Here is a 26,994-nt window from a genome sequence, read left to right as displayed (position 1 = left end):
TATGTTGGACTCCCAGTGCCACCTTCATGACAGAGGCCTGAGACTCATCAGTACCCCCAATCCACCCTCCACCTGTCATGTGGGCTGGCACTCCCTAGCTTGCATGCTCCACCATGGATGCTTCCTGGATTCTTCTGAAACTAGGGATGATCCCAAACCAAAACGCTGGCTCTGATCAGACCCAAACTTTGAGGCAGTCTGGAGCTGAACTTTGCCACTGAGATCCATCTCTGACGCTCCTCTAGGATGCTCCTAACAAAGCAAAATTTGGTGAGGGAGAGACAGGGAAGAACTGCCCATGGTTGATGTGCGGGATGAAATGCAGAGGTACACCCTCACCACTGCCCAAACCTGCCCAGGGCCAGCACACAGGCCTCGGCCCCTCCTGATTACACTGGTCTCTGAAGCTCTGACATAGGAGGTCCAGGCCAAGGTCAGTGCATGACAGAAGGGGAGGCTGCTCTGGAGATGTTGCTATGCCCACTTGTTGTGTTTGGTTGGAACCACAAACCACACAGCGAAAAGAATAGGTGCGCCGCTCTCGTTTTTTGTTTTGTTTCTTTCACACAATGTCATTGGGGGGAGGGGGTATGAAAATCAGCCAGAGAAGGAGTGGGGTGACATGTTTCAGATAGGGCCTTACCATGTAAACTAATGGCCTGTCTATGCTGGTGGCGGGAGGGAGGAAAGAAGCATGGAGAGGGAGTTGTACAGCTGTAGCCACACTAGTGCAAATAGTCTCTGTAGATTCAGTGCACCTGTAGATTCAGTGCAAGAGAGGGCTTGAACCAAAGTGATTTACCACAGTACATTGCCCTGGTGTAAACCCCATCTGTTACTCATGCAAGCACTTGTGAAGTGATGCAAGTTTCCTGAGTCGAGGCCTGCCTGCCCCTCTGGGCTGAATCCCACTGTTAATAGCACCCCAGAAGTTCCCCTTCCTAAAGTCCTCATAAAAACCCAATGTTGCAACAGATCGCTGTGTTTCTAGCAACGCCTCATAGTTATAACAGATGCTTTCATCTAAAAGTGATTTGTAACCACATCAGACACTGCTGAAATGTGCCCACTTCTGGGGTGGGCTATGGCAGCTGTTTAGCAGCTCACCAGCAACAGTGTAGGGCAGGAAGTGAAGCATACCACATTCATTTCACTCTGCAGGGGGAATTTAGGCAGGCACAATTCACTGACCATGGTAAAGTTTTGTTTAAAGGCTGGGGTTAACAAACTCTTTCGCAATAGGGCCCAGGGACATTTAGGCCTCATGTGTCTTGGGTCTGGGCTTTGCATCTCCTTGGAAAGCAAGCACTGTGAACAGCACAGCACCCCATAGTACCATGCTGCAGCATGCCTTCTTTCAGCGCTGGTCCAGAAGAGTGGCACCTACTTTAACACCAGCATCTCTTCCTGCATCCACCTGCAGGAGTGGGAGGCTACAGGGGGAGAATCTGCTCAGGAGGTGAAATTCTCCCCTGTGCAGACAGCCAGCTGAAATCCTGAGGGCCACAGAAGTTCCCTTCTAAGGCACCTCCTAGCAGCCCCATGGGAAGGCAGAGCCAGAGGGACAACCTGGGAAAGTGACCTGGCTAGGACTCGTGCAATGCATGCCCATGAGTGTGTGCGCTTCCACATGCAAAGAGGCTTTGCTCAGACAGGGTTCCCACTGTGGCAGCATTTCATAACCAGGCTTAAGAGGCATATTTTCCCCATGACGTTCAAGAATTCCTAATGCGTGATGCTCCCCAATGCTCTTCACTGTGAGGGAGGCGAGACAGGGCGGCCATTGTGAGTCACATTTAGCATGTGAGCCCCCTCTGACTGGCTCTATTCTTAGCACGCCCTCCCTCCCTACCAGGGACAAAGGTCATCAGGCTGCACTCAAGGGACAGCCCAGAATTCAGAGGCCTTGCCTTGGGGGTGGTGTGCGTGTGAGGTTGTCATCTTTCCAGGGCTCGTATGGAAATGAGTGGGTTCAGCGAACCCTCCTCCGGGCATGGCTGAAAGCTCCCAGAGGTGTTTGAAGCGACCCCATCACAAAAGGCAGCTTGTGTCTGCACCCTCCCTACTTGCATCTGTGTCCAAGGGCTGATATCTGTCTCGGGATATTCCGCATGAGGTCAGCAGTGCATGGGGCTTGTCTGGCCCTCTCGGGAAGGGCTGCCTCTTAGCTGGGGGTTCTGCCTCACCTTGGGCCAGTGTCTCGTCTAGGGCACAGCTGCACCAATTTACACCAGCTGAGAATCTGAAACCACAGGTGGGGGGACTGTAGGACTGGCAGAAGCAGAGGGATGCTGGGAATCTCCTCTAGTTTCAGAGGCTGATTGTGTCACCGGGAAGGAAGTCTTTTCCAGTCAGGATTGAAGTTGCCTCATTTCCTAATGATTCTTCTTAATATTCCACTGGCAATTGGCTTTTAGAAACATCAACGGCAAGCTCCTCTCTTGGTGTAAATCACCAGAGCCGTGTCGATTTACCGCAGATCTGGGCCCCAGTGTCTTAGTTGGTAACTGCCCCCCTCCTCGGCTAGGTGGATCCGGGACGTGGAAGAACGATGAAGGCTGGAACAGAAGATGTGGGAGATGGGTCACCAGGTGCCGCTAGAGGGATAAGGTGCTGAGTGCTTGGAGAAATGAAGGTGCCGATCGCAGAGAACAAACACGTGTTCCTTAGCTACCTGCACCACCCAGCACTTTGAAAATGTAACGGCGTGTCAGTGCTGAGTCTTATTGGCTGGGATTTTAAAAAATGCCTTGGGGAGTTAGGTACCCAGCTCCTGGGCTCCTAACTCCCTTGAGCCCTTGAAAATCTCACCCATTATTAGTGCCTGTTCCATGACTAGATGAGAGCCTCATTCTCCAAGATGCTCATCCCAGATCCGATCCTCACCATAACTCACATATAGCCCAATTCATCATACGTCCTCAGTGCTCATAGCTCTCTTTCTTAACAATTGAATCTTCTCTAGGAAAGAGATGCAAATACCGAGAGAGGTGGTGCCAGATAACGCCGTCTCCCCGGAGCTGTGCTCTGTCGCACAGGCTCAGACATGCAGTGTGTGTTAGTTCCTGCTGCCTCCTGCATCTGTTGACTCTCTGACATTTCAAACAAGGTGTTGCCCCAGCAGCAGCCGGGCTGTGATGCTTCTGTATGGCTCGGTGCATGTGTGCGTGAGCTGAAGTCTGCTTGCTAGCCATGCAGTAAACATGTTCATTTTCAGACTACTGATCCTCCAGTGGGCAGCCAGGAATCGACCCCGTGGAGCCTGACTCCTAGTCCTCTGCGCTAGCCATTGGACAGCATTCCCTCCAGCAAAGAAAAAAACATCCTGCAGGATGCCGCGCCATGTGATTCCATGCCGCTTACAGTGATAAATTGCTGGGCTTCCCTGCACCTCTGCATGCCAGCTGGCAGCAGAGTGCGAGGAGAACATGCTAACTGCACGGGGCTCCTTGGCCTAAGGTTAGAGAAATTTCTCTCTGGAAGCTTGGAAAGCCTCGAAAGTGCTTGTTAAAGCTGGTGTGACCTGGTGATGTGCCAGGCCAGGGCAATCACTTGTCTCAATGAATGCTTAATTACAGCCCCTCCCATTAGTTGGAACATGCATCAAAGGTTAAGGGAAATCAACAGGATAGGGAGATACTGGTCTTCTTTTTACTCTGCATCCCAGTGTCAGCCTGCCCAGACATTAGTTAGAGCAGCTAAGGAGCTGCTCTAGCTTACTGTACGGGAGCATTGGTGTAGAGGCATCTGCTCTGACCTGCTCTTCCTTGCCTCTTTCACCCCCGGCACCTCCCCTTCCCCAGTGACAGTGGCAGGCACAGAAGTTGGTTCGGTTGGTATATTTGACATTGGGACATCCCCATCCACAAGGGGAATTCTCTGTCTATTTAGGGCTAGAATCTGTTCACTTTGCTCAGCCTCAGCAGCATCCACCTATGTTGCCTGGCTGGCATACTACAGATGGATGAATTACTCTTCTACCCGTGCACCCCCCTGAGCTGTAATTCAGAATGTTAGCAAGACGCTCGAGTGGCAAAGCTGGGATCCCCAAAGCTTGGGAGCATCTGGATCAGCCCATTATAATACAGGCAGCTGCAAAGTCCCTATCTGAGCTTCCCCAGTGTAGCGCTCTGGGAAGTGTGGTTGCTGCTCAATCCCTACTAAATATAGACAGTGTGTAACAAAATCCTCTGAGCCAATATTTGGCAAAGCCTTGCTGAGGACAGTTTGCTCACATATTTCCCTGCAGAATGTAGTATTTCTCTTGTTCATGTATGGGATAAGATAGATACTATGAACCTGATTTGGTTTGCATATCAATGCACTGATAACCAAGAGTCTCAGAATCACTCAGATACCCTTTAAATAAAAGAATAGCTAGCGGATAGTCAGGAATCTATCAGGGTACATCTATGCTGGAAACAGGCTAACAAAAATACCCCTACAGGAGCAGCTCTCTGAGCCCAGACTTGAGTTCACAAGGTTCACGATAAGGTGCTAAGAATAGCTGTGTAGACATTCCCATCCAGGTCGGAGCTTAAGTTCTGTCAGTTGCTATGTGGGTCCCAGCGTCTGAGCTCCAGCGAGAGGTGCCATAGCGTGAGCCAGAGTCTGTAGACCTGGGCTCTGAGGCTGGCTGCCAGGGTAGTTTTTTGCACCTCTGTTCTCATGGCCCGATGTGCTCTCACACCTTAGTAAATCAGGAGTAGCTCCACTGAAGTCATTGGGGTTACACCAAGATGGGACTGCAGTGAGAGCAGAACTGAGCCCATTGGCTCTAAAGCCAGAAAAGACACACTAGGTCCCATTTAGTCTGTCCCTTCACCAGGCAGGATGGTTCCCTCTCTACTAGTGGTTTGCCTAGTTTCCAACAGTTTTAAATGTCTCCATTACTGGCAATTTTTAAATCAAAAGTTGGATGTTTCTTCTAAAAGATCTGCATTTGTTCCAGCAGGAATTCTTGGGGGGGCAGGTCTCTGGCCTGTGTTCTACAGGAAGTCAGACTAGATGATCACAGTGGTCCCTTCTGGCCTTGGAATCTATGACTCCAAAGGCAATAGGACATGGTCCATCACATCCCTTGGGAGATTAGTCCGCATCCTCCCATTCCCACTGGCAGGAATTTTATCCTGACATGCAGCGTGAACTGTCATCCAGTAACTTCATCCCGTTGTTCCATTAGCCACCCCTTCTGCCAGCTCAGGCTTACACCCATTGCCATTGTCAGTCTGTTCTCCTTTCCCTCACCTTAGCTGTTGCCTAACCCAGCTTTATATATTTAATTCTTTTCTTGCAAGTCATTCCCTGGATCATTATCGTTGCCCTTTTCTGAGCTCCTCTTAGATGTGTCAGTGTCTTGCTGGAAATATGTTGCCCGAAGCTGAACACAGTCTTCTAGGTGTGGTCCTAATCAGACAGGTTTTGGCTTGAGGGCATCCATTTTGGCTTGGGCTGGGACATGAGTGAAAAGAAGAGATCAGTATTTAGGAGTCACTCAGCATGTGACTGTTCCAGTGAAAACCTACCGGAAAGTGTGTAAAGCCACAGTCTCTCACGGCAATGCGTTACGTACTTGGCATCAGCCGTGCTTAAGCACGTAGGAATCAGATGCCCTGAGGCATGGCAAGATACAATGCAAATAGACAGGGAGTACAGTGCCTTTAAATTAACTGTCCAGCCTCAGCCAAGTGCAGCTGAGGCCCCCTAGAGGAAAATCAATTCTGGGGGCAAAGAGAATTTGGTATCCCTGGGAATCTGATCGCTGTTGACAAGCAGCTTGTTTGTTTTCAGCTGATCAGATGAGTGGTGCTCTCCTCCCAGAATCGTTATCCCCGACACAGACGGAAAAAGTTAGTCACCAAGAGACGGTTCTGGTTTAAAGCCACCACCTTGCACACTGCAGACAGGTGGACACCACACAGTGCCAGCTGGTGCTAAAGGCACAGGGAAGTCCACAAGATGACCACTGGGAGGTTTTTGACAGCAGATGCATGTGTGCATTGCCATTTCTGAGGCATTTCTTGACAAAGAGCTGATGGCCAAAATTAGCAGCCTTATGGTACTTAGAACACAACGGAGCTGCAAAGCAAATAGCTTTTTATGACTCAAATGTATATAACGCAGGAGGCTTCACCCACAGACCCTTCACCTCCATATCAATGATGATAGATCATGAGAACAACCAACCGGGGAACTTGCTTCTGGCCAGCTAGGAGTTGGTTGGATATTGCATGCTCTCCTCTTCTGCTGACTCCAGGCTGCACAGTGTACAAAGGGATCCAGGCCCAGCTGATTTCAGGATGTCATGGCTGGGAGGGATTCCATTTCCAATGTGCTAGGACGCTGCTGGAAAATATACAAGCTCCTTTTGTGCAGAAGACCCTAGTGTCAGCCTGCCCACTCCAATCTTGCAGAGGCTCTAGTTCTAAGTTTTGAATTATTCAAGATGCTAACCTGTGAGACCACCTTCTGCCTACCCTCCGTTCTGTTATGTTATTACAGCGCTCATTAGAAATGCCTTCCTGCTTCCCGGATGCCCACCTGCCCAGCCAACCCTATTCCTTGCAGCAATAGCTGGGCCGGCTGCACTGAGTTGCCTCTTGTTCTCTGCGAGTTTATGTAGGTGGTTCCTGCAGCGACATGTCCTGGAGAGAGGCCAAATAATTTTCATACCTATGTCCCCTTTATCGCATCTCCGTGCACAGCCATGGATCAGAATGTGAAGGTCAGGAGGCAGCGTGTGATAGTGTAGGAGTTCAAGCAGTGGCTGGGAGCTTTTTGGCACGTAAGAGAAGACAGCGCTTCGGTGGCAGAAAAATCGTTCCTCCCTATTTTAATGCCAAGAAATAATCCTCTTTATGTAACTGAGACTGAGGTGAAACATTCCAGTGGTTGAACATTCCACTCAGACTGCAGTAGGAAGCAGCTTTACCTGTACGAGTTAACTCTCAAACTGCCAGTTCAGCTCAGATCTTCACTTGGACTGCTACTGTAGGCCCCTGAGATGTCAGTTTTTGTATACAGTGAACGTCACCTCTTAATATTAATAACTAATATTAAGGTCGCACACAAAGACCCCATTCCAGATCAGGCTCCCACTGTGCTAAGCACAATTTACAAACACAGAGGAAATCATAGGCCTTGCCACAAGAAACCCCCGAAGTCTAAGAAGGCCTCAAGTGCATCCATGGAGTTTAGAAAGGGAGTTGAAGGCATCCAAGTCAGGGGTGAAGCATATAACAGAACCAGAGTCACAGATCCCAGTGCTGTCTGTACTAACAAACACCCAACACATTTTGTATTCATCTGCTTGCGTGTGTCTTCCCATGGAGGGGGTTGGGTGGAAAGAAATTTGCATCTGTTGCATTCCTGGCTCACCTGGTTTTAACAACTTGTGGCTTCTTTGCGTTCCTAGGCAGTGGACCCATCCAGCTGTGGCAGTTCCTGCTGGAGCTGCTCACCGACAAGTCCTGCCAATCCTTCATCAGTTGGACAGGCGATGGCTGGGAATTCAAGCTCTCAGACCCAGACGAGGTATGCCCATTATAACTGCGGGGGAGGGATAGCTCAGTGGTTTGAGCATTGGCCTACTAAACCCAGGGTTGCGAGCTCAATCCTTAGGGAGCCATTTAGGGATCTGGGGCAAAAATTGGGGATTGGTCCTGCTTTGAGCAGGGAGTTGGACTAGATGATCTCCTGAGGTCCCTTCCAACCCTGATATTCTATGATTCTAACTGATCAGAGACCACTGAAAATGCTTAGGAGAATAACCTACGTCCTCTCTCTTCCTGGCTGACATGCTACAAGTCATGTCAGTATGATCCTGTGGAGGGGACTAAGGTAGCAGGGTATTGCTCCCTCAGTAATTTCTGGAAAAATCAATGGTTTAGAGAATGCCCATGAAAGTCTGAGTATTAATGAGCAATTATTAATTGTATTGCAGTGGCACCCAGAAGCGAGGGGAAATATTTCATACCAAAGTTGGGACATGGGGGGGGCGAAACATAAAGATTCCGCAACAGCAAAAGGCATCACCTCTTTGTGTCATTTTTGCCAAATCGTCTCTGTCGGGAGGAAGGATAATTCCGAGATCAATGAAGTGTTTCCATTTTTCAGTTCAAAACGTCCTTTCCTTGTATTTAAAAAAAAAAACGATTCAAAATGGTTTAAATGGTTGAAATTGAAACAAAATATTGCAATGTTGTAAAAGGAAAAAAAAAAAAAGTTTTGTTGGAGCCGAAACAATTTTTCTTGATTTGCCAAAAATGTTGAAATTTTTTTTTTTTCAGTTTTCCCCAACACTATTTCCCCTCAATGTTATTTGCACAGTTCTAGAGGCCACCAGGCGTGGACCAGGCCCCAAGCATGCTAGGCACCGTATGCACAAAAAGACAGCCACTGCCCCAAAGAGCTTAAAATTACCCCCTTCCCCATCTCCTGTCTTCATCTGATTCCACTTCATGATCCCCCAGCAGACTCCATGGGTGCTGTTTCTACAGCCCAGGAGGGGTTTGACCGCTGGCCTTCTGCAAACGCTGGCACTCAACTCCTCCCTGAGTCCATTCTTCATGACGAGGGGGAGAAAAAACATATCACCATTAGCTTTCCCAGTGGCAGGAGCTCCCAGCCCCTTATCACCCAGCCGAGCCAGGAGGAAGAGACTTATTTTAATATCTACACTCAATCTCTGAGCCCTTCTTCACCTTCGTTTTCCTCCTCTTCCAGGTTGCCAGGCGATGGGGCAAGAGGAAAAACAAGCCCAAGATGAACTACGAGAAGCTGAGCCGTGGGCTTCGCTACTACTACGACAAGAATATCATCCACAAGACGGCTGGCAAGCGCTACGTGTACCGTTTCGTCTGCGACCTGCAGAGCCTTCTGGGCTACACGCCCGAGGAACTCCATGCCATGCTGGACGTCAAACCCGATGCCGACGAGTGAATCGGACCAGCCAGACTGTGTGGAAGGTTGCGTCGTGTCGGTGTGGAGATTCGACGAGACCTTAAAAAATTTTTTTTTTTGCAGTTAAATATCTATCTATATTTTTTTCAAGAGCAACTCAAATTTGACATTTTTGATGGGGCGAGGAGGGGTGGGCAAAGTCAAGCTTTTGGCTGAATCTGGCAATGTTTGGTTGAGAGAAGAAAGATGGAACTTTTTATCTGAAAGTTCTCAGAGAGGTTTTGGGGGGTGAATTTCTTAGTTTTAAGAAAGCCAGAAAAATACAGCTCACTTAAAAAAAAATTAAAATAATCCCTCCCCATCTCACACCATCTGGAAACATTATTAACGAAAAGATCCCCTTGATTACTGTGTTACCAGTGCAACAAACTGACAATTCAGGAAGTGACAAGACTCCTAAGGATTATGCGATTGGTTCTTTTATTGATGGGAGGGACAAAGGGAAGGTGGAACTTCCTGTTTTGTGGGAGGGGATGACATAGGAAAAAACAAGAACAGTTCTTGTTACTTTGCTTTTCTGTTGGTTATTTTTCTGTTACAAAGAACAGATTTTTTTTAGGAGGGACCAAGATTTTTTTTTAATTATTATTTGTTAAAATTTTATTTTATTAAATTTTGTGCCAGTATTTTTTTTAAATAGTCTTAAGCTCTAAGATTATCTCAGTCTTGCAATATTGTGTGTGTATGTACGTTTCTGTTATGCCAGCAGAGAGTTTTATGACAGTGAAGAAAAAAAAAAAGTTTATGTAGACCCCACTGGAGAAGTGTAGAGCTCTGACTTATGATCTCTGAATCTTATGTGAAGGAAAATGAGTGCCAAATCAGTCACCAAAAATTCTGGGAGGATGCTTTGCATTTGCATTGAGCCCCATGCACTTTGCTCTGTTGTTTGTTGCTAAAGCTGGATGAAATTTCTCAAAAGGAAATTTTATTGTTGTTGTTGTTAAAAAAACATCTTTTGGGGACCACCAGATTTTCAAAACCACGTTTTTAAAATTTCTGATGTATCGAAAATGTTGCTGACATCTTCACGTATCATTTTCAAAATCAGAAAGTGGGTTTCTTTTTTTTTTTTTTTTTTGGTAAAAGGAATGTTTTTTACACTTTGAAGTAACTGCTAGTTTGTTTGTTTTTTAATATCCCAGCCAGTGACTAAGCTGAGCAAAGAAGTTCAGGTTTGACATTTTCCTATTTGGAACGCAGTCAGTGCTGACGGGAAAATGGAGAAGTGTGTTTGGGGGGAAAAAAAATCATGAAAAGCTTTGAACAATGAAAAGTGAAACAAGGATGATTTGGAAACTTTCGATGATTTTTCCCTCCGTTTTTGACCAGTGCTGCCTGCAATAATGTACGGCCAGCCATTCTAGGCACATCCAAAATGGAAACTCAGACTCACAAATGGGGAACAATCCCTCAAGATGCTGAGCACGCAAGCCCAGTCCAGTGAAACTCGCATGCACATGGTTAAACTCATGAATAGCCCCACTCAAGTGAGTGGGACCATTCATGTGCTTGATGTTAAGCATGTGCTTAACTGCTTTGCTGGACCAGGCTAGCAATTCCTTTGAGCCCGGAGTGTGTGGATACAGCTTAGACACGGAGAGTGTATCTGCACAACAAGCTCCTCCCTGCGGCAGCAATTCTCCGAGCCTGGCTCAACTGACTGGGGCTCACACCGCTGGGTTAAAAATATCCGTGTGGATATTCGGGCTCGGGCGGCAGCCTGGGCTCCATGACCCTCCCGTCTTGCCAAATTTCTGCCGGTCTGACTGTAGGATTTCGGCTTTCGACTTTAAATATATCTTTTTTTTGGTAAGGACAGTATTAAATATTTGAACCGAATATATTTTCTTTAATGGCTGAACCAATTTCTGAAGCTCTGTATTGATTCACCACAGAGACTAGGAGGGTGGAGAGACTTTGTAGTTCAATGCAGGGGAAATTAGAACAATGGGAGATCATATATCAGGTCTGCAGAACTGGGCTCTGAATAAAAGTTGCTAAAAACACGCTTGTATTTAGTCTGAACATCCAGTTTGCTTCCTGTTTTCCCATCTCTGTGTAGCCAGAGCACTGTGGTGTAGGAGGGCAGGGTCAAACAGGAAGCCATGGGAGGCTGTCAGTTGAGTTCTGTGGAAAGATGATGCCCTGACACAGAGGTGCTGAGTTCCCATTGGACTCTACAAGAATATGTGAATATCAGGGAGCTCATTTTTAAGCAAGCTTTGTTTGATTGAAACTCAGTCAGCCCCAGCGTGTCAGAGAGCTTAGCCTGGCTTAGCAGGCTGGTAGGTGTAAAGCTGAACACACGGAAAAATGTAGCATGCTGATTAGGGGGGCGTTTAAAGCAAGAATGTTGAAGGCAGATGGTAGCTATGGGGCAAGGGAAGTCCAGGTGTCAGAGCACATGGCTGGGGCTAAGACATGATCCCACCCGACATACAGAGAGGACTGGTGCAGATGAAGGAAAGCGGGATGGAAGGAAGGTGAAAGGAGCATGCACTGAATGAAGAAAGGACAGTCTGCTTTCTGAAAGAGCAGTTCTCATCTAGCATCCTGAGCAAAGGGAGGCTGGCAGCTGTGGCAGGTGAGAGATTGCAGAAGTGAGAGAGGAGGGCTGCTGCAAAAGGGGATTGGAGTTCAGCTCAAGCTGGAGGAAGCAAAGGAAGATGCCGATGTGCTGCTGTAGGCCAGGTGCTCCTCCTCCCTGCTAGAAACTAGATGCAAAGAGAGAATAGGTGAAGTCAAACGCCCGTCCAGAAGGTGACTGATTTATAGCTATGTACGGCGGGCTGTGCTGTAGTGGGACGGCTGAGTGAGGCTGCTCCCTGCACTTTGAGTAGGCTGAAGGCATCTTGATGGAGCTTTTGAGTGATAAAGTTGGTGGTAGCTGAGTGCAGAGAGTTAGTTTGGGCTTCTGAGAAGATATATAAGGAGGAAGATTTCAGACTCTGTTTTCCAGGGAGGCAGAGAACCACTTGAACCAGAGGTGATTCCAGCGAAATACACTGGCCCCAAATCCAAGCAGGAGAGTAGCCTGTGACTCTTTAGATGGACTCTTTCAATTCTCAACTGGTAACACAATTCTCCTAGGCTTTTAGGGTCTTATACGTTCCATAGAGTCATAGAAAGTGCCCTTAGGTTCACGTTTTACAGTGTCCGTTCTGGGCAGTTTTTAGCCAGACCTTAAATCATCACCTTTTATTTTACAGGATTACTCCTGTAAAGGGTGTTAGTGACTGGGGCAGATGTCCCACCATCCCAGCACTCTTTCTGCCTTCTAACCCACCCAGCAAGTGTCTGTCCTCTGGGGTTGGTCACAGTGCAGGGTCCCCTAGTTCAGTTCAAGCAGAAAGTCAGTCAGTAGTATTTTACTATGAACAGTTGGGACTTGGGGGTTCATGTGCTGACCCCCAATATTTCTGCCAGACCTGATCAACTCATTCATTCCACGAGGGTTGATTGCCGGCAGATTTTCTGTATTAAGCTGTTTCTACCCAAGACAATCTGTTTCCATAACGTGCAGGGATATGTTCTCAAAGCGATCTAGAAGGGCTACAAAATGAATGGTGCCATCTTTGCCAACATGCTCCTACCAATGCTTTGCCAAGTTTACTCACCACCCTTTGCCATCCAGATTGCAACCTGCGTGTAAATGCAACAAGCGACAGGCAGAATAGCCTGGGTGACATGTAGTGACTTGACTCACAATTTGCTTTCCCCCCTTCTAGGCTAGAGACGGTCACAGAAAGCACAGTGTGCTGTTTATACACTGGAAATTTGCAGATTTTTTTTTTAAGTGCATGTTGACTATTGAACAGGGATGTGTGACCCAGATGAGATAAAGTTAAGGCCAAATGTGTACCTGCACCTAAACCTCCAGCTGCATCTTTTATGAGGTGTGAAAAAGTTTGGTTAACCTACATACACGCAATATCTATATAATGTGTGTGAAAGAGAGCATGCACTGGGGTTGCAATTCACCTCTGTGCAAAGATCCAGCACAAGTCTTATTTTGATGGGTTAAGTGGTGTCTAGTACTGGCCCCTCTGGACTGGGGTGAATTGCACCCTGGACAAATATTTAAACCAGATTTAATTCAGTTAATTTCTCTTTTGTTCTGAAAAATTTATTTGAGCATAAGCTTTCGTGAGCCACAGCCCACTTCGTTCCACTGAATGAGCTTAGCTCACGAAAGCTTATGCTCAAATAAATGGGTTAGTCTCTAAGGTGCCACAAGTCCGCCTTTGCTTTTTGCGAATACAGACTAACATGGCTGCTCCTCTGAAACCTATCTTTTTTGTTCTGGAATTTCTCAAATCTGTTAATTGATTCCAAATATCTTTATGACTAATTCTTGATCTCGGAGTTCACGGTGGGTACTTAAGCATATTGCGCTTCAGCACCCAAGTCACATGATATGGGCCCATTTTTCCAACTGGATGAGCCTAATTCTATGCATGTAATTCTTACATGCCTGGAAATGAAGGGCTCGAAGGGACCTCAAGAGGTCAGCTAGTCCATCCCGTCCTCGCTGAGGCAGGATTCTTTGTATGGTTGAATACTCGTGATCGGGAATTCAAGGTTTGCTTGTTGGGAATATTCTGCGACATTTGTTTAAAAGTAGCTTTCTTCCAGTAAAATTATGCCCTGGAAAGATCATGAAAAGGGACCTCAGTCAAAACGAATTCATTTAAAAAATTTGAACAGCTATTTACAGACATTTTTTCATTACAGCATTTGCCCATCTCTCGCTGTGTATGTGTAACTGATTATAGTACACAAAATCACCTATACAAAAGTCACCTATACATTTGTGTGTAATAGAATCACATACACACATGTGTATGTGCGTGCATCATTTTTACACTAATTACACTTCTGGGTTCTGCCCAGAAGAGTATTATCATTCTGTGAGAGTCCACGCTTAACAGGACACGAACCCAGTTATACGTGGTTTTGATAAAAGAAGACTGAGGGGGGACCTGATAGTCTTCAAATATACTAAGGGCTTTTATAAAGAAGATGGTGATCAATTGTTCTCCATGTCCACTGAAGGAAGGACAAGAAGTAAGGGGCTTAATCTGCAGCAAGGGAGATTTAGGTTAGATATTAGGAGTATCTTTCTAATTGTACGGATAGGTGAGCTCTGGACCAGGCTTCCAGGGGAGGTTGTGGAATCCCCATCATTGGAGGTTTTCAAGAACAGGTTAAACACGCACCTGTCAGGGATGGTCTAGGTTTATTTAGTCCTGCCTCAGCATAGGATGTTGGCCTAGATGACCTCTTGAGGTCTCTTCCAGCGTACATTTCTATCATGATTCATCATTGGCCTGAAATTTAACCTTCTCTCAGGAGATTTCCAGCCCAATGTCAAGATATTTAAGAAAAAAAGAAAAAAAGCTTCCAATATGCATCTGAAATTTAGGACACATCCAAATCCCTGCACTTTTTGAGCATCGCTGTTTGGGAGGTGACCTTGGTGGGGTTATTAGAGCTTGTTGAGTTTCTTTTCATTCTAAACACTGCAAATGTGCTTTCCTTGGCATGCGTCTCTCTGAGGGGGTCTATAGAACATCAGTCGAGCTGTTGTCTACATTCCAAAGAATTTCAAATCCATGCTCAGTATAGGTATACATATGTGTTCTAATGGAATATCTCCAGGAATTAGCTGCCTCAGTAAAAGAACGTCTGTTTTGTTTTGTTTTGTTTTTTTACACATGGGATTTTTTTTAAGCTGATAAACATAGAGAAGAAAAATTGTTATATTGTGCTGTTCAACTATTTTCCAACTTGTATTTTCATATAATTTATATTTTTTAAAAGTGAAAAAAATTTAAGAGCAAGATTAAAAAAAAAGAGGAAAAAGCAGGTGCTTTTTTTAAAAAAAAAAACAGAACTGAGCTAGCTTAGAGATGTAGCAGTGTGTGTGTGTGTGTCTGTGTGTGTTTTTTTTTTAAAAAAAAATACAAAAATCTCCCCTCAGAACATGGATTCTTAAGGGAGGGATTGGTTTTGTTTTAATTGCTGATGCTGGCACATCATTTTGATGGAGAATTTTTTATATACTGTAGCCTTATTTCATATTGTATTTTAAACCATGTGAAATAAAATAAAAACCATAAAGGTATGGTGTCGGCGTGATTATTTCTCCCCTGTCCTGCTGAAGGGAGTTAGATTGTGTCTTTCGTGGTATTGCTGGTGTTCAAACAACATGATTCAGACACCAAAATATCATGAGATTGTCATAAAAATAAGGAGATTGTACAAGCAATAAATGGGGGGTTCTTTTTATTTCCTTCTGGTTTCTGAGCCTTTAGGAGTCACATTTTTGAGTTGCAAGGGCATGAAACTTATTTTTCTTTCATTAAATGAAAGCTGAAATTTTCATGTAATCACAGGATTCCAGGAGCTGTGGCTTTAAGAAAAGCATCAAATCTTGTAAGTCACACAATACTGGTGTTACGCTGAGTCCTCAGCAAAGAGGTTGCCTGTAAGGTGCACAACTGCTAGAATAGTCCTAAGATGTTGTGACTTAGAGACCCCCTCAAAGGCACGATGCTTTCCCAGCTACCTCTTTGCTCCAGGGCGTTTCTGTGTAATAAGTTGTTGCCGGGTGTGAGCTGATCAAGACTCAGAATTTCCATTCTGTGGGATGTTCTAAGAGTTCGAAATTTCCTTTCCTCCCAAAGCAGAACAAAAAGTCGACATCTTCTGTACAATTAAAAATTCTGCTTTGATAATACCCCATATCACTCCTCAACCTTGCCATCAATGTCCTACGCAACTCTGCTCCAACCTCCATCTCAGACCTGGCCTCTCACGGCCTACCCATTTACCTCCCGCTCGCCTCTTCCCCATGACATCCCCGACTCAGCGAACAGCCACATCCCGGGTCCTGTTCTACAGGGACAAAAGGTGCATGTTCAGTCTATTCCCGCAAATCATTTTGATACCATGGAATCAGCATTGTCCAATGGACAACTGTTCTCTTTGTAAATTTTCAAGCAGCTCTCCTGGGCTAGCTTGACAGCAAATTGCAACGTGTGGCCAAATCATTGTGGGACTGGAGGCGAAGTCTTGTTCCCAGCCCATCTGCTGCACGGAGTAACTGCAACACTTGCCACTTTTCCTCCCTTGAGCGCCAACCGGTTTACAGACATGAAGCAGGCACTTGGTCCTACGCCCTCGGACCCAAGATTGCCTAACCAATGCAGTGGGGTGATGAGGAATCCAACCCCTCCTCAGTGCCCTGTGGGAGCATGTTGAGGTCATATTCCAACCCTACCGTGCATGGATGGGCGATATTCACCCCAGCATAGAGGAGTCAGCACTAGACATATACACCGCTTAACATCTGGCTTGCAGGCCTGGTGGTGAGCCTTCACAGAGAAGGGCATTTCACCCTTAACTAGGCTCGTCAATAGATAAATGCACAGCTCTAGCTACGGGGAAGTTATATTGACAATGCCACTTCCTAAACTGAAAAAAGAAAATCTTTTTGGATAGCAGTAAAAGAGACCCCTAGTAGGGACGTCTATTAAAGTGGGGACATGATGGACGTTCATTTGCTTGAGTTAATGAGAACTGGATTAGACAAAGCACTTGAGATTACACTATTCATATTTGTTTAGTGCCAGCAATGTAGTGGATAAAGGGAAGATGGATGTTGAGTATACAGTGCCATGGGGAAATGCCAAAGAGGAAATAACTTGAGCCTTACAGCTTGGAGGCACCAGGCAAGCCACAGATGCTTAGGTGGATATGAACTGTGACAGGTTGGTGGCCATCTAGCTATCCAGGTACTAAGATACTTGTCGTGAAATATATTTTGGGGGCAGAGTTGAGCAGGGTATTGAAGCCAAGGTTGAGAAGCGAGGGGGGGGACGAGGGTGGCGTAGCAGAGGGATGGGATGGGAGGTGGCCCAATGGGTTGTTTCCACGAGTTCCTGATGCTAATGGTTATTGACGCCCTCATGTTCTGACAGCTGGACTGGTTTAAATAATGCCCAAATCTGGAGGATGATGCTGGCCTAACGGATTGAAACATTTTAACACACAATGAGCCTGCTGTCTTTCAAAGTGTGTCTCTCTCCCCTGTGGGAATGCAAAGCTTGCTTGATACAATCCTAGGCAGTGAGGTCATGTGGTCTAGTGGTTAGTGAAAAGGTCTGGCAGCCAGGAGCAAACCTGGGTTGTAACCCCAGCTGAGCCACCAACAGGCTGTGTGACCTTAGCTACATCTTTTGATCTCTTTGTGCCTCCTTTCATCCCAGCTGGAAAGTTGGGGAAAGCAACGAAACCTCATGCAGCAGTGAAGCGGAGCTGCCCAGGATAAATAAATGGACAGGGTTGCTCTGTTCTCAGCTGTTTCTTTAAGTCTTTCTCATAGGGTTACTGCACACCTCTCTGGGGGCCTCACTGCAAATCACACTGAAAATCAGTTCGGTGGCCTCATTCCAGATCATGCAAGACATTTGTACACATCACAAAAGACCACCATCTCCCTCAACATTAGTCTCTGTTCAAGCTAAAACCAGGACTGAGCTGGGTGGGGGAAGCCAGGACTGGAATAGCAGCAGTGCAGTAAGGTCAGAAGTGAGGTGGACTCTCCACTTACCGTACGTCTACACTGTACGTCTACCAGGGCTGGCCTGGGTCAGCTGACTCGGGCATGAACTGCGGTCCGGGGCTGTAAAATTGCAGTGTAGATATTCAGGCTCCACCTGGAGCCTGAGGTCTGGGACCCCCAATGCGGGGGGCGGGGGGAGTAAGGGAGGGGAGGAGCCAGCCGCAGCTGTGCCATGGGTCTTTTATTGTAGTATAGACATACCCTGAGGGTTATCAAGACCAAGATTTTAATTCAGCCAACATCTGCCTTCCTTACAGCTTGCCTGTAGGAAATTAGATTTAGGGGCCTGTGGGAAGGGCTCTGGGTGTGTGTAGCTGGTGTGGGAGGGGAGGGGCCCTCTGAGTGTGGAAGGGGCCAGAGGGGTGTGTACCTATGAAGAAGGGGGCATGCATAGGTGAGTGTGTGAGAGAGGCCAGGGGGATGTGTACCTGTGGGGGAGGGACTTATGAGGGGTGCGCAGGTGAGTGTGGGAGGGGCTACAGGGATGAAGTTAGGGTGTGCAATTTTGTATATAGCCACAGGGATTAAGGCTCCATTTCCTAACTATTTTGATGCCCTGATGGGGACAGGAGGGTAACCGAGAAGGAAGGCCTGCCCCCCCGCTCCCCCCTAGGCCTGCTCCAATCTGCATCTTCCCCAGCGAGCCCCAGAGCCAGCAGGGCATGGAAGGTGCCGCTGAGAGTGAGCCAGGGAACAGTGTTTTAACGGCTGCGCTCAAAATACAGTCTGGCGGCCTCAAAGGGGAACCCCCTCTGCACCTGGGGCCCTGGCGACGGCAGCCAGTTGTGTCAGGCAGGGTTAGTGTAAGAGCCGCTGCGCCCGGCCTTTGCAGAAACACAGATGCCTCGTTGTTCCGGCAGAGACAATAGCACAAGAGGAAACGCTCTGGGGCGTTGTGACTAAAACAACTGCAGAGGAACAAAGACTCCCTTGCCGCCTCCTGCTGCTGCCTTGCTCTTCCCTCGCAAGGGCCTTCAGCATTGGCACGGGGGGTCATACTGCTCACCTAGAAGGAAACGCCTCCTGCAGCAAGAGCCGGGCTGTTGTCCTTAGGCCCCTTTAAGGTTAACCATACTGGGTGACCCAGGGGCGCGGCACTCCGGGTATAGCCACACGGCACGCTCCCTGGGGAAGGTGAGTAGAGTCCGTGCAGCTCCACACCACAGTGAGAAGCACTCGGCGTCCACGTTGTGGTGTGCAGCTCCATGCAGCAATGAAAGGCTCTGGCCCAGGGGGGTGGGTGGAGAGGCAGTGGGGAGCAGCTGGAGCCTTTCCCAGGAAGACAATCGCTCAAGCTTATCTCAGACCCTTGCCTCTGGGCACCACTGATTAACACTAACCTTATGGGAAAACCTCCAAACGCAGCAAAGCTCTTGCCCACCATGGACATCAGCCCCAGAAGCTCCCCCAGGCCCCATTTCCTCAGTCAGGGCCTCCTACAGGCTCTGATGTCTTGCTTTTTCCCAGTGTTCTCTCCCAGGTCGGCTCGCCCATCTCCCAGCAGGCCCCTCACTAGTCCTACAGCCCCTTGTACAATGGCTTAGAACATTGTCTCCATCTGAGGATGGCAGCCAAATCTGGCACAGGTGCAGCTGAGGACCTCAACCCTCTTAAAAGACCAGCAGTCCTGAACCACATCATGTTCTATGGGAGTTTGGAATCTGGTTCCTTCCTGGTGGAGCATCCTACATCTCTACTGAGTATTCATCTTAGGATCTCATTAGCCTTGCTACCCACTGTAGGGAAGCCCTCTTATTTTTGTTTGACCTATAGGTAAACCAAATCACAAAGCAACTAATGCTGTGAACAGACCATCACTCAAATGTAGGGACCCAGGTGTCCTAGCTAGTAGTCCCCTCCTCAAACCGCTAAGTATTTGGTAGTTCCTAAATGACTGGATGGATCTCAGTTTGGTGTGTGTTATTGATAACAGGCCACAAAACTGATAGCAGAAATACTCCCACATCCATGGAGCCTCTGATGCCGACGAAAAGCTGCAGTAGATTGTGTGGTTGGACCTGGGAGAGTAGGGGAGGAAATGATCTAAACACTTTCAAGCCTCAGGGTTGAGTTTAAGAAGTCAGGAAAATCATTGTTGATTGTTCCATCACCCACAACAGTTTGCTCAGCGCTACGACCGGCCCTAGTACTGCCTGACTGCGGAGATGAGCCCAGGTCATGGGGTTCAGAGCTGGAGCCCAATTCAAATTTCTCCAAAGTTTTGGGTTGTTGTGATTGCGCAGAGAACTTCCCCAGATTCTGGTTCTGACCCGTTTTTCCAATTTGGATCCAGCTCTGCTTTATTCTGCCTCCCTTGCAGTGTTGCTAGCCTCAAGTCTTCAAAAAAAAAAAAATCATGATTCAGACCCCAAAATCATGAGACTGTCAGAAAAATCATAAGATTTTTCAAAATAATAAATTGTGGTTCATTTTATTTGCCTTCTGGGTTGCTGTTGTTGTTGGTTGTTTTTTTTCTGAACCTTCAGGGGGCACTTGGGCAGTGTTTTCAAGCTGTTCTTCACAACCACAAGAGTGAGAAACTTTAAAACAAAAACAAAAAAAACCCAAGCCAGGTTAGTGTCTCTCATAATCAAATGCTTCCTGGAGCTGGAGATTTGTGGGGAAAAAACATTAAATATTGTGTGACTCACAATAAAATCTCGCTGTTGGTAGTACAATCATTGTTCGGTTTGGTAGGAATAGACTGCATTAGTTATGGCTCTCATGGCTAATGCCCTCTAGCCGAATTGAGAGATCTGCATTCTAGTCCCAACAGCTTCCACAAATGGTCCCCCTATTCACTCTCTGTGCCTCAGTTTTCCCATCTGTGAAATAGGGATAATAATACTTCATAACTGGTCTGTTTTTAGTCATTGCAAATAGTTGTAAAATGCTTTGAGATCGACAGATGGAGGAGTGCTATAGAAGTGCAAAGTGTTGTTGTTGTTATTATTAATAGGAGGCCAAGTTAATTGGTGCTAGGAAACACAAAACTCTTTGTCCCTACACAGTCTTCTCCTCCTTTGGCTTTTTGAAGGTTGGCTGAAGAGGGCAAAGATTGTGTATTATTCATGATGTTGCAGAGAAAAATGAAAGCAGAAAGCGAAAGCAAAGGCAGCAAGAGACAGGGCAGGGAAGAGAGAGGGAGGCCTGGTTGGGAATTTTTTGATGAATGTTTTTATTTTTTTGCCAGTAGTTGCCAATTCATTGAAACCAAGAGTCAAGTTCAATGAAACACCCTGCTCAAAACATTTTTGGGTAAAAAAGTTTTGAGATTGTTGAACCACAAAGTTATGGTTTTCCAGAGGATGTGACTTTCTGTTTAGAAATTTTGGTAAAGTTGTACTTAAAATGGGGAGGGCGGGAGGAGGTTGAAATCTTTTGAAGCTATAGAAACAAAATGCTTTGACTGACCCAGACCCAAAAAACTTCCGGCTCTTCGGTTTGCAAATGTTTTTGAATTTTCCTTACAATTTGGGACAGGAAACAATTAGAAAATGTCACAAGTTCTCGCAGGGTTGGAAAATATCTCCCCCCTGTAGCCATTTCTTTTTATTTAAAGTGAATTTAGTAATGTGGTGTTACACCACCGGTTTAGTGGGAGAATGCAGTGGAATCATCACCTCCCAGAGTCTGCCCCATCAATGGATAGGATCCCAACAGCCTCTGGGCCACCTCCGTCCTGTGAAGGACCAGACTGGCTATGACACCGGCACTGGAGAGTTCTGGGCTACACCAAGGGGATTATGGGAGTTTGACACCACTTCCTACAATGCTCTGGAAGGTAACACACATCGAGTGCAAAACGTGTCAAGAATGCATTTGTGTCTGGGAGCAGTACCAGTAATCTTGGGAGACCTACCCATAATTCAGTGAGCTACAATCTGTGTAGTGCAGTGTGGACACATGGCACAAACGTAAGGTATCCAACACCAGCACAACCACTGTGGTTATGCAACTACGCACACAGTCGGAGTCTGATGTGCCCATGTAGTTGAACCGGAGCATTCAAAACCAATAGAATTCCCTAGCCAAGCGTGAAATGTAATGCCCAGTGACATGAGGACACTCTCGCTTAGTCAGTGCCATCCGCCATTCACGTACAGCCACTTGAATGTCCAGCTGGCAAGTGACACAGAGACTTTCACAGCAAACCCAGGGGTTCGAATCCAGGCCAGGTCAGAACTCGTGATCCAAAACCATCACTGAATGATAGGGATGCCTTATACGAAATGACCGGGTGCATCCCGGGCTAGTCTGAAGTGGACACAAAAGCCCACCTGCCGCTAACATTAAGCGACTTTCTAAGTGGAGGGGCTAAGGACTGAATGGGCTGTGGGCTTCCTTCCCACCCCTACATCTCATCCCTCCAGGTCAGGATAAGGCAGGTGTTTGTGGAGAAAACTGTCCCAGCTGCCTGGCTCTTAACGTCTGTGTGGATTGCCAGTGGGCCTTGGTCTGCAGGGAGGTCACTCCAGCACCTTCCACCAGCACTAAAACGAGCTACTCTTAGACATGAGCTAAAGCAATCAGACTCCAGCATGAATAACTGGAGATCCTGCTAGGCAGGCACAAGAGAAAACCATCTAGTATTTTTCTGATTGCCTGGTAGTAGCCAGCTGGGGGTTGCCACCCCCTGGCTCTCCTTTCGATCTCGTTCACGCCCTCGTCTTTCCCAGGATCCGTCAACAAGCTTCTCACATGCCTAGCTCAGCCGCAGCAGTCCCAGCTGTTAAGGTCTCAAGGAGCAATGGCCTTTCCGCAGCTACTTGTCAGCCCTCAAGAGGGGAAGAGGTGGATTCAGGATCTGCTTTCTATCCACGCCTCACTGAGAGCCCCTCGCTGGGGTAACCCGCATGGCTTTTATGGAGCCACATCAGGGATGAATTTGGCCCAGTGATAATAAGGAAAGCAATTCTTGTTGTTGGGGGTGTGGGTGAGAGGGGAGGTCGTCACTAGACTATTAACCCTTTTGCTGCTGGTCTTGTTCTTTGCTCCATTGAATCCAGAGGTGTATTAGTGCATTTTGCTGGCTGGATCACTCAGCAGCGGTTAAGGGGCCAATGAAAGACCCACACTGTGCCTAACTGAGGGTTGCACCAGTGATCTGCACTGAGTGGTGCAGGGTGTGGTGTTCCATCATCAGTGCATCGATGGGGTCAGGCCTGGGTTGGGTAGAAGCAGGGCACTGACTGGTGGCATGTTTGTGGGGCATAGTGCAGAGCTGATGGCTAGAACTCCTGCATAATTGGGGAGCTTGGGAGGACGCTTGGGAACTGCTATGTCTGGGCCCAATGCAGGGTTTATGACTGAGGTGTACACTTAAGGAAGGGAAGGTGCAAATCTGATGGCCTGGAGCATGCATCCAAGAAGGCACATACTCAAAGGGAGGCCAGTGCAACAGCAAATAGGCACATAAACAGAGGGTAAAACATGTAGGTAATTTGGTGTTGGTGGTTTTTTTTCCAGCGTGGTCTCTTTGGGCTGAAAAAACTAAATGGGTGGGTGGGGAGGGAACTAAGTAATATTGAAAACAGGAAGTGAAATTGCTGAAGACTAAACTTAATGATGGGCTCTTTAGAAATACCATAGAGAGATGGGACAGGATTCCGAAAGATGAAGAGTTGAGTGTTTTGAACAGAGTGATTCTTTCTAATGCTGCACACACAGCGTCGCCAGGCAGGGACATACTACCTGTAATTATATTTTTATTCTGGTAGATTAATTGCCTTGATGAATTCTGAACAGAGCTGGGGGCGTGTGTGTGAATATCTTGCTAATCAGTAAGATCTCCAGACTAGCTTTCCCCTCTGAGATGAGAAATTGGTACTGATGCTTGTAGCTAATTTAAGGTCTGATGTGAGCCGTTTTCAATTTCTGCCTTTCATTTGGACCAGGTTTGTCCTCGACCAGTTGACCGGGGCTCCTCGGGAGAGATTAACATCTTTATGAGAAGAGACATCTCTGTCAGTCAGAGAGAGGAACTGTGTCACCCTCAAATGCAGTTGCTCAGTGAAGAATTAAGAAGCAGAAAGGGTGAGGGGAAAGGCTCTGGGAATGTGAAATGATCCGTGCGGTAAAAGCTCCAAAGGGGAGCCGTTGGAGACACACTGGAAATTGTGTAGAACAGAGAATTCAGCCCCTGCTAGAGAGCCCTATGGGGTGCTTTAAACATTCTAGACAAAGCAGATCATTCCCCATTAAACTGAGCTGGGATGGGGGTAGGAGGGGGTCAGGCTGGAGCACTGAGCTGGAATAGAGGAGGGTGGGGGCACTGAGCCAAGAGGGGATGGGTGGGTCACTTAGCCGGGGAATTCAAACCCTTGGGCCCTGTTTACTCTTTTCCCTATGGAAAGCCCCTCCCGCCCCCAGGTGGGCATGTGTGTGGCAAGGGAACCCGCTTGGTATTACATCTTCGGGTGGTGGCTCCTGTGCCTGGCAGGCTGGGGATGCCAGGGCCGGTCAGCACTTTCCACTCCTCGCACTGTTTTCATTCCACTCCGGGTCTCTCCCGCTGCACGGAGGCTTTTGAACCCCGTCCAACAGAAACTTTCCACCCTCTCCAATCTCCTTTCCCCTCAGCCGCCTCCACTCCAACGAGAGCTGGCTTTCCCTGGCCCTGCTTTAAAGCCACCCGCACAATGTGCAATTGTGCCCGGCAGCTTTGTGAGAAGGAACAGAGAGGGGATTTCAGAGCCACTGGAGACTGGCTCCTTGGAAGCCATGGCGCTGAGTCAGGGCTGATCGCGACATTAGGGCCTGGCCTGCAATGGGATGGGTTGGAATGGCCAGGCCCCTGTGGGAGGCACCACCATCCCTGAGTCCCACGGGTCACTGGGGCAACCACCTCCTTTTGGATGGCCCATCCCAGGGGTATCGGCCTACTTAGCCAGCTCCACAGGCTGGTGCAGGACAGGGTGAATGTCTCCATATTGCCCCCATCCCCTTTGGGGTAATAGCGGCCTTTGGCTGGGGAATTACCTCGAGCAATTGGAGAACTGGCCTGAAATCAGCAGGATGGAAATCAATCAAGACAAGGGCAAAGTACTGCACTTCAGAAGGGGAAAAACAAACAAATGCACCATCCTGTACCGGGGAATAACTGGGGAAGTGGTGGTACGGCTGGAACAGAGCTGGGGCTTACAGTGTGATGCAGTTGTGAAAAAGGCTAATATTATGGGGTGTATTAACAGGCATAACAGGGAAGTAACCTCTGGCTCAGTCCAGCCAACAGTCTCTGGCTCTGGCTCTTCAGGATGCTCTTCTTCCCTGCACCTGAGAGCAGTCTTGTGTTTCTGGAACCATTCCTGCTCTGGGCTACTCCGTCCTTAACGAGGACTCCCTGCAGCTCTCCTCTCTGGAGCTCAGTTCTGGGTTAACCAGCTGAAGGGCCTTTGCCAGTTTCTCCCTTTTTCCTTAATTATCCTCCAGTTTCAGGGTGCCCAGCGGGCCAGCCTTTGCCTACTGATGTCTCCTGGTGGCTACCCTCCTATGTCGGAGGAGGCCACGTTTATGCTGGTCCCCTTCTCCCAACTCATTCCCCTGGGAGCCTTCTTTCCACCTCTTTACAAGGCTCCTGGCCCCAGGATCTTAAAGAAACAGTAACAAAATGGCCTTCTAAACACTTCTTACTCCCGGGTCTGCTTCCTCTGTCCCAAGTCCTTGTACATATACTTGCACCTTTCAAATTTTATAAGTGGAACCTTTCAAAAAGGGCTCTGCCCAGTGACAGGATGGGCTAATCATTAGCCCCCACTACCATTAGGGGCACACTGTTCTATCTATCCACTGAAGGTAGGACAAGGTGTAACAGGCTTAATCTGCAGAAAGGGGGATTTAGGTTAGATCAGAGGAAAAACTAGCCAACTCTAAGGGTAGTTAAGCTCTGGAACACGCTTCCCAGGGAGGTTGTGGAATCCCCATCACTGGAGGTGTCTAAGAACAGGTTGAACAAGCATCTGTCAAGGCTGATGTAGGTTTACTTTGTCCTGCCTCAGCGCTGCGGGCTGGCCCGGGTGACCTCTTGAGGTCCCTTCCAGCCCAACATTTCTATGCCTCTGTGATTCCATGGTGGAGGAATGAAAGGGAACGTTAACAGCTACAAACATGAAAATGGCCCAAGAAGGCCCTGACTGGAGGGTGTCTCTGTGCAGCCCTCACTGTCCCCCACGGCCAGTGAATTCTGTTCCGGCTGCTGGATGATACTATTGGCTCCCAGGATGGGCAGGAATTGGACACTAGGACTAGCGGGTAGAGATTGGAAGGACCCATTCCAGGCTGTCCGCTCAGGTCTAAGCTGCATGAAGGCCTTGGGGCAGGTTCATCCCCGACCTGGAGCAGGCACAGTGAGGAACAGGTTGTACCTCCACAACTGGGGGGCAGGGGTGGTGGTTTCCAGGACCAGCCCAGGCTAAGCAGCCCTAAGGTCTGCCCCAGAGTGTTTTTAGCCTCAGCGGTCCCATAAGGCATTGCAAGGGCACAGAATTGCCATAATATGGGACCACCCCCCTGTCTACTTCTTCCCTCTTTTCTCCTAGCATGGATCACATCTTAATAGAGAGATGGTCTCTCACACATCTCCCCTTCCCCATTACTCAACCTCTCCTTCCCTCCCACTTCCCCATCACCTGTCCTGCTTCCCTTCCCCTTCCTCATTCGTCAGACCCATTTCTCCTCTTATTTCCCATCACCCAGCCTCACTTCCCTTCACCTTCCTCATGAGCTGGACTCACTTCCCCACCACCTGGCCCCACCTCCTCTCCCATTCCCCATTGCCTGGTCTTAACTCCCCTTTCGTTCCTCATGATCCAGCCTCACTTTTCTGCCCATTCCCCAAAATGCACCTCCCCTCTTGTTCCCCACCTGGCCTACTGTTCCCTATTGCCAGATCCTGCCCCCCCCCTTTCCATTCATGGCAGCGTAGACCCACCAGTTCATAACCATACTTATGGGATCGGTCCATCAATGGCTGTGAGCTAAGATGGTGGGGATGCAACCCCATGCTCTGGGTGTCAGATGCTGGGAGTAGGTGACAGGGGATGGATCACTCTGTGATTGCCTGGTCTGTTCATTCCCCCTGTAGCACCTGGCACTGGCCACTGTCAGACGACAGGACACTGGGCTAGATGGACCTTTGGTCTGACCCACTGTGGGCGCTCTTATGTTCACGCAGACCCACCACCCTTCCCATTTGTCATGGCCCATATCTCTCCTGCTTCCCTATTTGCAATCTCACAATGTTCCAGTGACAACTTCAGCAACTTGGAAAAGAAGTAACGGGGAAGTATTCCATGTATTTTTTAGCTGGTTTTAATGAGATTTACCAGCTGGAAACGGGAAGGAGGAGCCATCAGCATGTAATCAGCCAGCTGTCCACAGACCACCAGCAAGCGCACCGCAGA

At 47.8% G+C, this 26,994-nt stretch overlaps 1 protein-coding gene and 1 long non-coding RNA gene across 5 annotated transcripts in view; both read left to right on the top strand.

The window, feature by feature from the left end:
• The window catches only part of ETS1 (ETS proto-oncogene 1, transcription factor), a 120,833-nt gene extending 105,742 nt beyond the window's left edge, over window positions 1-15,091 (top strand). For all 4 annotated transcript variants that reach the window (XM_037882274.2, XM_043533901.1, XM_037882275.2 and 1 more), the window contains 2 exons: window positions 7,415-7,533; window positions 8,725-15,091. In XM_037882274.2, coding sequence (XP_037738202.1) covers window positions 7,415-7,533; window positions 8,725-8,940 — 335 coding nt within the window. In that variant the 3' untranslated portion in view covers window positions 8,941-15,091. The remainder of the gene's footprint in view (window positions 1-7,414; window positions 7,534-8,724) is intronic.
• Window positions 15,092-18,393: 3,302 nt separating this feature from the next.
• On the top strand, window positions 18,394-26,590 carry LOC122463591. Its single transcript, XR_006287084.1, has 2 exons — window positions 18,394-18,727; window positions 23,491-26,590. It is a non-coding gene; the product is annotated as an uncharacterized LOC122463591 (long non-coding RNA).
• Window positions 26,591-26,994: the final 404 nt, after the last annotated feature.

Source organism: Chelonia mydas, chromosome 22, assembly GCF_015237465.2.
Source record: "Chelonia mydas isolate rCheMyd1 chromosome 22, rCheMyd1.pri.v2, whole genome shotgun sequence".
In the NCBI taxonomy this organism is placed as follows: domain Eukaryota; kingdom Metazoa; phylum Chordata; order Testudines; family Cheloniidae; genus Chelonia; species Chelonia mydas.
The sequence above is the reverse complement of the archived record's forward strand: the minus strand, read 5'-3'. Positions and strand labels throughout refer to the sequence as shown.